We start from the raw sequence: 13,435 nt of genomic DNA on the forward strand, positions 1-13,435 counted from the left end.
GAGAGAGGACAGGAGAAATGGAGCGATGTCCACAGGGAGAGACGAGATGGAGAGAATCTGCTCAACATGATTGGTTTTTGTCTTCATGTTGGGTTTCATGCTACATAGACAAAGGGTGTTCCTGACCTGCACAGAATGACTGTCTGGTCACCAAATTAAATTTTCTGCTTGAGCGGCTGAAACTCGAGATGTGAATCTTTCAATGTCCACAGATTCGATTCCGATTTTAGGGTCACGATTCGATTCCGAAACCTATTTTATTGGTTTCAGACAGATTCTGTTTAAATTTTGTGACAGACTAGAGGAAAAGGTGGTCAATAGAATATGAATTTAAAACAATTCTATAAGATTCCATTAAATATCAAATTCCATCAGATTATATTTCAACAAAAGCAGGTTTTTATGCATAAAATACATAGTGCTCAGGTGACGCCACATTCCGGAAACTTTGCCACTGACGGCCATCTTGATAGGTATGCATGACTAACTCTCATGACAGTTGCTACAGAGTTGCTATGGCAACAATAAACATTCCTATCTAACTTATAAACAATACAACTATTACGTCAAAAAACTTTTCTCCATCTACTTTCTTTTTGTTGGTGTCAAAGCCGTGGTTGATCTATGCTTTGTGTTGCGCTTGCCTACCAAGATGGCGGGTCAGTGACACGGATCACTTGAGGTTCAGACTTGTGGGAACTACATATTCTGGCTTTATGTGGAGGATGAGATGGCTAAGTGGACACGTAAAGCAACATGCAGCATACTTACAAATGGGGGCGGCAATTCAAATTTTAACTGAATTTGTTTAAAACTTAAGCAAATTCAATTCAGAAATACTTCATAGATCCCAAAGGGAAATTAAATAATAAATAGGACACATTTTAAAATTCATTTTTGAGCATTTTGAATCGATTCAGAGTTCCCAGGACTAGGAATTGCTCCTCTAGTAGAAACTCAAAACTCCAATCTTCTTCCAAACAACGAACTCAACGTCCTAAGTGCTTTTGTGTTGTGCCAAACACTCTTTGTGGTAGATGTCGTTACTGATGGAAGTATGCTCAAAGTTAGCCATTTTCAGAGGATGCAAAGCGAGGTAAAAAGCTACTTAAAAGAAAATGGGATTTTCTACCGTGTTGAGAGATATCAGTGGTGAGAGAAAGCGAGACCTTTTAAACAGATAACATGAAGGCTTGATTAATTAGTAATAACACTCTGTTTTCAGCTTTTGCTAACAGTGAAGGTTTGAATCTAAATTTTTTGGGCAACATACAGAGGCGACTGTTTAGTTAGTAAGATGACTGTTCAATATTTCAGACTACATGTGCATATTATGTTATATAGCTAAACTCTGCTTGCACAGTATCCAGAAACTACTCAAGTAGCAGTAGCAACACTTCGACTTATTTTAAGACTGAAATATAAAGCTTTGTGTAAATTTAGCTATTTTAAAGATCAAAATTGAAATAATTCGTACAATTACAAAATAACAAAAATCAGACAAATTTTTTTTTTCCACATTAGTTTCTTTCAATATAAAACTTATGAAAATGTAACAAAAACTTCAGGTGTGTGTCTGTGTCAGGTGAATGTTTGGCTAAAACAAGCTTGTTTTTCATTCACAGTCGCTCGCAGTTGGTAGAGTAGCCAGAAATGTTTTGCTCCATTAAGAGTAGCATAGTAAAAACAGCTTCAAAAGTACATTTTGCCCCAAAAAGTTACTCAAGTAAATGTAACTAATTACTACATTCAAATCTGTGAAACATTTCGGTATCATTCAACCTCAAATCTGCTTGTGTGAGCCGGAGAATCGTGACAGCATGAGGTGTGTGTCCATAATGCCCAAACTCCTTGACTCACCTTTATGCGGCTGCAACATGGAGGTGAAGAGCTCCACCAACTGGCTACGGGTGAGTACTGCAGTTAATAAATGGGGAAAATCCGCAGCATCCTGCACACACACACACACACACACACACACACACACACACACACACACACCTCACTTGTTTTACGTCAGCAGCTTCAAAACAAGCCCGATTCACCCCGTTTCCCAGCCTCCCGTCTCATAGGGTAGCTCTCCCATCCTCACGTCCTCCACTCAGCGAGCCACAACAAGCGGCCCCAGTGTGGAGGTTTGGTGGGAAAGTCAGACCCCGAACCGGAGAGATTCGCCCTCATCCGTCGGCCCTGACTCACACGTCGTCACTGTGATTTAGGAGTTTAATGAACGTTTGATTGAAAGTTGTGAGCATGAGTCTCTGTACGCAGCCTCGCGCTGAATCACGAGTGGACGAGAGATTACTAACACGTCATCAGGGTGACATCAGAGTGAGATCAACAGAAACTGTTTTAAATTATCTTTAATCCTTTAAAAAAAAATGTATTTCCGCTCAAAGGGCCTTTATTTGAAAGTAAGCCGTCATGAGGGCAGGGAGAGGGGGCAGGAAGACATGATGTAGCTGGGTAAAGAGAACCGGACTCGAGCTCTGGACGTCAAGGTCCTCTGATTGCGCAGCGCGCGCTCTAATGACAGCGACACGTGACGCCCCTTAAATGAGCGTTTTATCATTTCAAAATGATAAAAGGAGCCTAAATGAAGTTAAGTCCTACAATATGGATGCTTTTCAGTGTTTCTTGCATGTAGAATAGCTTGATATTTCTGTCAAAGTACGCCATGTGTTAGCAAAAAGCATATGGTCACTTTGATGAAGATAATGGCATGCCATTTTTTGTGCAAAAAAGATGATTTAAACAAAAAAAAAGAAAAGAAAAATATAATTTTTTTGCAAAAAATGACAAAACTTTATTTTATTAAGGTGGCAGGTGACGATATGAAGGTCTAGGTCTGATCAGCAGTTGGTGATTAACGTGTTTTTCTCTTTAATCTGAAGGTATGGAAGCAGTTTTCAGTATATTTCTGGCTTTCCATGGGCTTTATTGAGGTCAGCTTTAATAAGTCTAGTCCAGGACATCTGAATGTTTTCCATTATAATATCAGGGTGCTCTTCATTGACTGGTTGAAGGGCAAAACTCTGGAGTAAATGTGGAGCAACTTCTTTACTGTTAGATATCAGAGAAAAAATTATTTATAGCCTGATAGGTGAAGAACAAATTAATCATTATCAAATTTAGCAGGAAACAATAAAGCTCTGTCACAGCAAAAACAAGCAGAAACGTCAAAGCATTCTTACAACAGTAAGTCATACAAGAATAAAACTTGTTTGATTTGAAGAGATCCAGCTAAATGAATCTCTTTGCAGGTTGCAGGAGTGAAGAAATGAGCCTGAGATGTTTTTATTTGAACGAGCATTGCAAAGTTTAGTCAGTGGCAACATACTGTATACCCAACATGTCTGCAGATGGAATAGTCACTTATAGATTTACGATTTAGTGTTGCAATAAAGAGCTCTACTGTGTTAAGGTGAGGATGAGGGAAAAGTCATCAATGTAGTTTTTGAATTCAAAACCTTTGAATTTGAGTCGGGGTAACTGAAAGAAGAAATAGCTTCCTGCAAACGTTCTCCAGATGTATTTAAGGAGGAAGTTTTGATAAAAATGATGGTGTCATTTGAATATATCTGCTTTGACTGAATGTATTCCCACCTCGTTTTTAAAGATAGGGATCGGAAAAGGGCTGAAATAAGAGCTTTGGGGAACAGCTTTATAATTTTTGACAATAACATGCCAAATATTTTCATTGTATTAATTTCTGAAGTACTGCAGATGTATTTTTATTGAGTTTCAAAGAATGGTATTTGTAGTATGCAAATATGGCCATAAAATGCTTTAATTAAATGAAATCATAATATCAACATAAAGTTAAAGCTTTCAGAGAATAAAAATTAGATATAAAAAAAACAAAAAAACATTTCCAGTTCTTTGTGGAAAGAATATAGATCAAGATTGATTTAAACATAAACTTGAATCCCACCTTCTTTTTTTTTGCTTTCTCTGTTACCCCCAAATTTGATTTTAATAACGTCTCATCAGCCAAATAATTCAACTATTTGTTAGAAAATGTTACAATCTGTAACTTTTGATTCCAAACTTGGATTTACACTAAATCGGAACACAATTCTCAAGATAAACTTCATAACCTTTTCGCCACCCCAAAAGAATTGAGTCATGTTCTTTGCGAAACAGTAGGTGTGTTGATTTATTTTGCTTTTTCCTCTGACCTCTCGATCTCCATCCTCTCCTCTCCGCTGTGTCACCATCTGTGTACTGAAAACGGGAAACGGCGCCCGTGGTTTCCACCTCCGCCCTGCCAAACTCTGCCTCCTGACCATGTTGACTGTGCCTCCCCGAGAACAGTGGAGTCATGGGTGCTCAATTTACGTAACAGTTACGTTTTTCTGCTAATGCTGAGCCACAGTGGTTGCTTCCTTTTAGTAAGAATCTGCGTGGGTCCAATGACTCACGGTAGACGAGGGGATGATATATAAGCCTCCTGTAGGAAATCATATCGGATTTTACAGGAAGTCCTCTTTTAAAGGGAGCCAAGGCCCCGTTTTTTAAACTTTTAGCCATCTTATTCATAACATTACAGTGGACAGCTAATCAAATGCAATTTTCTTGTATAAATGTGGGCGTTGACCGATTGTATGCTTCGTGGGACTGTAGTGCGTCACTCTATGCATTACTTACTAGCTCCAACCAACATGTCCGCCAGATCAGTGGCGCCCCCTAGAAAAACATAGGTGACACTGCAGGCCTCCCAAGAGAATCACGTTCACGTCACAGAAACGCATGCAGTCTTCCTCAATGAAGACAAAATAAAAATTTGAAAAAAAATTCCTTGGGTTTTACATTTACTTCTTCATTCAAACAAAAAAAAATGTATAGGCCTATTTTTCCTTCATTTTTTTTTTTTTTTTTAGCTCTGTTTCCTTAAAAAAAATTCGTCCCTGTAAAATTTTTCTGGGGTTGCCAGGCACCATCGGATTATCTTGCAATTTAAAATACTGAAATATATGTTTTAATTAGGAGGCAAATCGTAAATCTGTCACTTACAGTGGACATCATGCATTATTGTTTACATTTTAAATGCAATTTACACTTCTAGTGGAGATACATTGATCTTAAAAATACTTTTAAGTGATATTTTTCTTTAAGTTTCTTTAAGTTATAGTTATTATATGCTAGTTTAGCCATGATGAGCAACTTTGTAGTATGTACATGTCGTACCTTTCACACTAAAAAGACGTATTAAGGCATTGCAGCTAAACTCGAGGTCATATGAGGATGATGCTACGAATAGCATGCTAGCAAATGACAGTATCTCAAAAATGAAAGGGTTTTGATAGTGGAGCTGATAACACAACATAGCTCAAATATTGTTTTCAAGTGTGAAGCTACTAAAAAAAAACACAAATAAACAGGACGACACCAACAGAAGCAAAGGAAACCCAAACTGCTGTTTTAATCACTATTTATTGACTTTAGTCACATGCATACTTGCTTACAGCTGATTTTAGTGTGCAATACACAGCTTAACTTTGTTTTATTGTCTAGGTTATAGTAAACCAAATGCATTTAACCTTGAAGGCTGCTTTACCAAAAGTCTATACAACATGATTCATTTTGTCACATTTTCAACACAGAATAACATTTTCTTTAAAAGCCAGAAGCCATAGATACACAAAGTACGGGTGTTTGGAGAACTTCAACATTTTGTATCTCTGTGGTTGTTTTGCTATTTGTTGGCAAGTATTTTATCGTTAAAAGTCAGTCAAGCTGGAGTTTTACATTCTCTGAATCTTGGACAGATTTCATTAAACGCGCAGATGGGTGTGTATCTATGACTCCCGCACAACAACACGACCACCGAAGAAACAATTTGGATAATATAGCAGATTTGATGCCTCTTGACTTCTCAGTTACAACATAAACTTTTTTTTTTTTTTTTTACAGTAAACTCTCACTGAGCTTTGTGGAAAAATCCACGCTGGCTGTTAATATGTGCTTTTTTTTTTTTTTTTTTTCTGTTTTGCTTCATGGCACGGTTTGAAAATCTTAGTTCGGATTTTTACGGAGAATACCAAGAACTCATCCACATGTCGTATCATTCAGTCCTTAATCCAGATGTGATTGTATTCTACAAGAGTGCAAACTCTGAGTAAGCCAACTTATTGTGTGTGTGTGTGTGTATAAACGTTTTGAACACCGAAGCTTTAAAATGGTCTCAGAAACTGAAAAATAAAGATTTACTAAAGTAAACACGTAAAAAATAAACCGTTAGTGTTTTAGCTATCAAAAACGCTGCTTCTGATGTAAAATTCGATACAAGACTCTAGTATCAAATGCTTCTTCTGCTGGATTTTTGCTTCTGTTTGAGATGAGAATACGTCAGGTTAATCTGCTAAGGAATAAAGATCTTTTAGCTGGCTTCTTGGACACATCTTCCACTCTGCCATCTGGCTACTCACCTAATAATAAAAAATCCCTAAAATAAAGCAAACGAATCACTGCAGCACTTTAAAAAAAAAAGAAGAAAAAAGCACATTAGAAAAACACTACAGTCCAATCAGTTCACACTGCGGATTAGCCAAACCTATATTGAAAAGAGATATCATACTATATATTAGCGTTGCAAGTTTCTCACATTTATGTATTTATAATTCACAAGAGCCTCCACGGAAAGCAATGGTATTAAGCGAGTGGGGCCACCAAAAGGAACATATGTCAAGATGAAGAACGTTGTTTTTTTGTTGTTGTTGTTATGAGTACGGTGCTGGTTTGAAGCATTTATAGAAGACCACGGCATACAGTCACAGGCTGAAATATTCGGCTTTGAGTTTGGAATGGCTAACAAAGGGTGAGAATAATAATAATAATAATTTTAAGAAAGCACAAAACAGTGGGATAAGCTAACTAGCTGGCCTGACCGACTGAAGCAATGATATGTAGGCAGAATAACAACTTTAACCAGGCTGGTGAGGCTTGTAATCCCGTGTTAGCGTTAGCATTAGCGGCGTATTTTATCACAGTTTACCAAACTACCTCAGTGGGAGGTACAGCTTATCACAATTGTAAAAGATCAACAACTACATCAACTTTTGGGAGCTTGGTTTCCAAACCACTTTAGACAAAATGCCTAACCCCAACTTATAAAAAAAATAAAGTTTTATTATCATGCCACAAGACCAAACAAAGTAACCTAAAATATTGTTCTTATTAAGAAAGTGAATTCTAAAAATAATAGAATAATCTTTTGTGGATTATTATTAAGGCCATGTTATGCTTTTTCTCAGTACTCCAAATCGGTGACGGGCAGTTGAGTAATTTAGCAGTTTAAATGTCTTTTTTGCCTGAATTTGTTCAAGATTAATTTAAAAAATGTTTTTTTTTCTGCCAATGAAGAAGAGATTGCTAATTTGCATATAAGATATACAATAGATATGAATGAAGGGCAAAACTCTGACCACTAGATGGCATTAAAGTGTTTCTAATATGATCTGATATTTATTACTGTATAATTTAGTCAAAAAATGCTAATTCTTGTGGCTACAATTTCTTATATTGAAATAATCTCCCTACGGTTTAAAAAAAAAAAGTAATTTTCATTAAACTCTTAAGTCTGTAAATGTATAAATACACCGGTACAGTGGTTTTCTAGTGCCAATAATTTAGAAACAAACATAACATGGACTCTTTATTAGAATATGCAGCGCATTATGATCAGAAATTGTATGAAAACACAATTCTTGTATTATTTATCATGTGTGGTTTTAACTAAAGGTATTAAAGCAAACATAAATATATCAGAGAGAAAACAAGCCTGTTGAAGTTCTCAGCTACCTTGGCTAACTTCCTCTTTAAGTTAAATAAATTATGAACTATTTTGTGAATGAAGCGAAGCTCAAATATCTAGCTGGAACATGTAACAGCAGCTCACCTGGAGAGCGCCGGTTCCGATCCTGTTGGTCAAGAGTACCAAACTCCCAAAAGTTTCATTCCACAGACAGGCACAGTCATCCGCTAACAAGCTATCAACTTCCCTGATTATCCTGACTTGCTTCCTCCAATTCTTGTGGAACATTTGGCAGATTCGTAAAGATTGCACTATCGTTAATCTTTCTTGTGCTGTACCATTAATGTGTTTTGTAAACACATGAAGCCCGTAGTCACAGGGGGGCGCTGCCTACATACGGCTAATAACTACCGCTCTGGTGTGAATATAGGGAGACGTTTATGGGTTTGTCTTTCACAGCTCCGTGATTGCGGTTAAAAACGAGCGGATGGGTTGGCGGGAGGCTGCCGAGATGGAGGGCGTGTTTATTGTGCCGCACACCACGGACGGTCTGGCATGAAAGCCTCCGGGCTCTCAGTTCGAGAAGAGCTGTAGTGAGGGGCAACCGTGCATGATGAAAGTATCAACCTGTCGCCCGGCCTCCTCCGAGCCCTGCTCCAGCGATCTGTGTAAACAAATGTATGATTGGTTTTTAGTCAACTTCGTAGTTAAAATGCGAACCTTAAAACTAACCCGACACCTTCGTTATTAACTCAATGTATAGTTTCTCTCTCTTTTAGCTCTGCCAGTCCAGCCTTACAAAGCTCCATCTCATTTTTTTCTTTTTTTTTAGTCAGACCACTCGTTCTCATCCAGCTCCGAGTCGTCGTCGGATTCGCTGTACTCCACGGCGATGCGGCGTGACAGGATGGTGGCCACGTCGTTGCCGACAGGCTCCCGCTTGGCTTCCTGTTCCCTCTGCTCCTGAACCTTCCTCAGCTGGATGCCTGTGAGGGACAAAGGGAAGGGAGGAGTAGTGAGGTCTGATGAGAGCTTTGTCTCTAAATTCTACTGAAAGTATCTTTCATTTTATCAAACTGCAAGCATAACCTGTTAAGGATTACGGGTGTTTTTACACCTGATAGTCCTTGTTCAATTGGAAACCAAAGTTCAGCTGATGCAGTTCTTTTTCACAGGCCATTGTATCAAACTATCCAAACCATTTGGAAAAACCTGTTCACCTCCTTGTCTCTAGGGGTGCTGCACCAAGAACCATTGAAGGAAACAACATGAAAACCTCCGAAGTTTACATTCTTTGCAAAATTTAACAAAAAATGGAGTTGCTTCAGATTTTAGCCTATGCAGGATTTCCCTTTTGTCTTTGGCTAAAGACCATGAGTCATTTCCCCATCAAGCAACAGACTTTTGCATTTTTTTGGTTGTATTTACCCAGAATGCCTTGTGCTATAGTTCAATTCCTGCTTTTGGAGCAGTCTCTGGTCTGCTTGGTGTTCAAACCTGGCGCCACAGATCACTCCAACCAATCAGAGACTGAGGTTTGTAGGTGGACCAGAGTTTGCTTATATGGTCAATCGTGCATTCACACCTCCCCAAACAAACTGGATGTTTGTTTGGGGAGGTGTGAATGCAAACTAGAGATTGATCAAAGTGGACTAAACAGGGCTGGTGTGAATGCACCAGGGAGACTGAGGTCAGGCATGTTTTTTTGTTGACTGTATACCCACTGTCGGTCTACACACTAACAACTTCAAGAAAGTTGGTGTTTAGGTAATGTTAACAATGTCTTCCAATAAGCCATAATTACTTAGTTATATTTAAAAATTTCCTGTCAACTTTAAAAAAATTTTAACTCAAAAACACTGTAGTGCCCTCTATCACCAGGGTTAGAAAGTTTTCTTGGAGAAACCCTGAAAGATATTCGCCACATATGTAGAAATCCTGGCACTTGTACCTCTACGTATGGCGGCCAGCAGGTCGGAGCGTGCGTCGCTCATCGGGATCATTCCCAGCATGGTCGACTTCCTCGTCGAAGGTGCCGAATCCACGGCCGTCTGGCCGACAGCGGCGTGTGGCGGGGACGGGTGAGCCTGGTGTCCCGCGGGCACTCCGGGAGGTGGGGGCGGAGGGGCTGCCGGAGGTGCACCTGAAGGGGGGTGAGCGGGGGAAGGTACGTAGTTGGCCGGGGGAGGAGGAGGGGAGGGGGAGTAGTGGCAGGAGAGGGCAGAGGAGGTCGGCGGGATGGCGGAGGCGGCCGCAGAAGGCGGCGCTGTGGCGGAATCAAAGGCAGTCTGGGCGGATGGGATGGTTGGCGGGGGTGGGGGAGGAGCCGGGGGGATGTAATACTCTGGTATGGTGGAGGGCTGCCCACTGAAGAGGGAGAAAGAGGAAATATACATATATATATGGGTCAGTACTACTCAATCATCTTTACAGAAACATCTTTAGACATGACTGTATTCCTTTGCATGTGGAGCTGACAAGTGAGATCTAATCACCAAAGCTCGGTGAGAACAATCAGAGTCACGGCTCTCCCATACTTCACCCTGAGTCGTCATCTCCTACGTGGACGACAACTTTGCAATTTCCATTCAAGACTTTTTATCCATTTCACAATGTTTGTAGGTATTTTGTGAAAACTCGTACAAATCCACATAATTCCTCAATGTGTCTCATAAACGCTCCAAAAACATATTCATGTCGCCTGTTGGAAACACGCCCACTAACTTCAGACTAACAAATAGCACAGAACTCTATGTGAAATAGCTGAGAAGCGGAATAGGACGGCTCACTGCGAACAAGATGATGAAATTTTTGCCACGTGATTACGTCAATGAGATCAGATTTCAATGCTTCGGATGAAGTAGGGGAGAGCCTTTAGAGTTGTCCACTTGAAATCCAATCAGCAGGATGAATGTAAGTGCCAACCCCAGTAAGGACCACAGACTCCACTACAATCTCTAAAACCTAGTTTCTTTGGACTGGAAAGAGAAACCGGTAGTCTGACCCTAGGGCAATAAATGCTGCAATCTCATGAAAAAAAAAACCTAGGTTCTTCAACGTAATGAAAGAAGATTCAAGCCCTCAATGTTTGAACTAAATCAAAGCCACTGAACCATTTAAACTGTAATATTCGCCACGGTGTCACTTTGTCAGTCAAATTAGCAAGCCTACCCGTACCCAGCTCGGTATTCCTTAATCGACTGCTGCCTTGGCCCGTTGACCGTCGGATCTCCCCCGGCCTGGACCCCATGTCCCGATGGGGTCCTGCCGAGGGAAGCTGCGTGTCGACCCGGGGGTCCTGCCCCGGTGGCTCCAGTGGGCTGGTTGGCTGGCCTCAGGCCGCGGTCGAGCGACTGTGTCTGGGCGGCAGCGAGGTGATCCCTGGCATGGTGGTCAGCGGGATGGGCAGCGCTTGGAGCCTGGGTAGTCGGGTGGTTGGGACTTGCAGGGTAGGAATCGGACGCCATTGACCTATCGGGTTAAAATTGAGGAGGGGAGCGGGGTTTTATTCAAGCGTAGCCTAAAGTAATATCCTAATATTCAGATCAATGAAAAATACAATTTTTAATCAACGGCCTGAGCCTGAATTCCATTTTAGTTGATTTCCATTTACTTTAACATTTTAATGTTTGGCTGTTTGTACTTCTACCAAACTGTGATGCTCTGATTAGTATATTTGAAAAGAAAAAATACAACATTGGGTCTCACTTACAGTCTTCATAAGAGGGCAGCACACAACTTCAAATGACACAGGTAGATGGCATTTCACAGTGCCTTGAAAATATTGGTGGACATTTATCATTTATTGAAAAATTCTTATCACGATAAGAATTTTGACTTACAGATGTGACAATAAAATTCAATTAATGATGTTTAAAACACCCCACATCTGCCCTTATTGTCAGGACTGATAGCTTCCATCAATTATGATCACCACCATAATGTTTAAACTTGGTTATATGTGTTCAAGGTGACAGGAAATTGACTAAAAAGTTAAATTTGGCCTTCTTCAACACGTTTTCTGTCCTCTACATGTCTTCTGACAAAAAGGTTAGGATTTTACTTTGCCTTATCAGAGTAAAGGGGGTCTGAATGCTTGCAGCAACGTATCATTTCCCGCTTCAGAGTTACATGCTGCTTTGTGATGGTCTAATATATTGCTATTTCTGTCTGTATAATATAGCAAAAAAATAAAAATAGGTTCAAAGGGTATTAACATGTCTTCAAGAAAATGTAAGCCTCTATATTTTGCTCGTCTTTCAATGTGTTGCTGTGTCTTTATGCAATCCGAAAATTTCCAACAGGACACATTTAAACAAATATGGTCAAACGAATTTGTGCTTGCCTCGTCTGGGATAAACAAAAACAAATAAACTGATGTGTTAGAAAGGTACAACTGAAGTGGTTTGGGGTTAGCTGTGGTTAGCATGTACCTGCTATCTGGGGAGAGGGACCCTTCAGACGACATGCCGTGGTAAGGGGAGGGGGTGAGCCTGGCATCGGGTCGAAATTCTTTATCGTAGGCCAGAACGTTCCATTCCTGACGCCTGTTACGAGCCTTACGCACCTGCGGGACGAAACAACAGGAAAGAAAAATACAAAATCTATGGTTTCTTCTTTTGGTAAAAGATAACAAAGAATTATCATAAGTTTGTCAACCTTATAACCAACTGAGTAATTGTTAAAAGAATCAAAAACAAACAAAAAAACCCCTCAGAGATTAAATACATGTTGATGTATTTCATAACAATGTAATTATAAGTCTCACAAAATTAGCTTTTGCAATAACTTTACAACCTCATCATTGAAATGGGTCAATGTGTGGGCTCTGCAGGACTGCAGGATCTCAATAAACCTCAGCAAAAGGTCCTCTCCCAGGAAAATGACTAACTAATGTAACTTTTATTTTAAAAAATGTTTTTTTTTTTTTTACTTTTTTATTAAAATTGTTACCATGATATGAAACAGAAAATCTGTGGAAACAAATCGAGCTCCTCCACCTCCTCCCTATCTCAGGGAGGAGGTATCTCACTTTAGCGATTTGCTAAAATGTACCACTTTCGATCAAAAACAACCAATTATAGCCAGGAGCCGGGTCTTATTGCTGTCAATCGATGCTAATGTGCTAATAACCACCTATTCACCGTAACTGGTGGCCATACTATCTAACATTAGTATTCTTGACATGCTCTGATACTGGGAAGAAGCTACAGAGTAGCAGACAGCAAGTGGGGGAGGCAAGACTAGGGAATGAATGGCGTGTACACGAGCATGATTGACAGTGCTAAGACTCTCCTCCTGGCTCTGACTGGTTGCTTCTTGTTAGCACTGGGAGAAGGCAGAGAAACTAGATTTTTTCACAGATTATCTGTCTCATACTATGGCATCACAACATAGCGGTAGCATATGTTAAAAAATATATTTTTTTATAGATTTTAGATATTGAATCTTTAAATGTTTAAAGAGCAAGCGTTTACCAACCTTCTTCACCTCTCTGCTTGGGTCTTCCACCTGCCGCTGCTGCTCCTGTGGAGGATACACAGACAGACAAACAGGAGTGGAAAGGACCTCAGTCATTGGCTACTGGCTTTTCGTCTGCAGAAGGAAAGTGATCTGGACTCCTTTTAACCATCACACTGAACCAAACACACTCACACACACACCCCCCACACACACCCA

General features: G+C 39.9%; 1 protein-coding gene across 4 annotated transcripts in view; it reads right to left on the minus strand.

The window, feature by feature from the left end:
* Positions 1 to 5,417: 5,417 nt before the first annotated feature.
* The window catches only part of LOC103480395 (actin-binding protein WASF3), a 37,115-nt gene continuing 29,097 nt past the window's right edge, over positions 5,418 to 13,435 (minus strand). For all 4 annotated transcript variants that reach the window (XM_008435322.3, XM_081598968.1, XM_081598967.1 and 1 more), the window contains 5 exons: positions 13,238 to 13,282; positions 12,190 to 12,323; positions 10,934 to 11,227; positions 9,708 to 10,123; positions 5,418 to 8,742 (listed from right to left, as the gene is read on the minus strand). In XM_008435322.3, the coding sequence (XP_008433544.1) occupies positions 8,585 to 8,742; positions 9,708 to 10,123; positions 10,934 to 11,227; positions 12,190 to 12,323; positions 13,238 to 13,282 (1,047 nt within the window). In that variant the 3' untranslated portion in view covers positions 5,418 to 8,584. The remainder of the gene's footprint in view (positions 8,743 to 9,707; positions 10,124 to 10,933; positions 11,228 to 12,189; positions 12,324 to 13,237; positions 13,283 to 13,435) is intronic.

This window comes from Poecilia reticulata, chromosome 18, assembly GCF_904066995.2.
Source record: "Poecilia reticulata chromosome 18, P_reticulata-male-v2, whole genome shotgun sequence".
Taxonomy (NCBI): domain Eukaryota; kingdom Metazoa; phylum Chordata; class Actinopteri; order Cyprinodontiformes; family Poeciliidae; genus Poecilia; species Poecilia reticulata.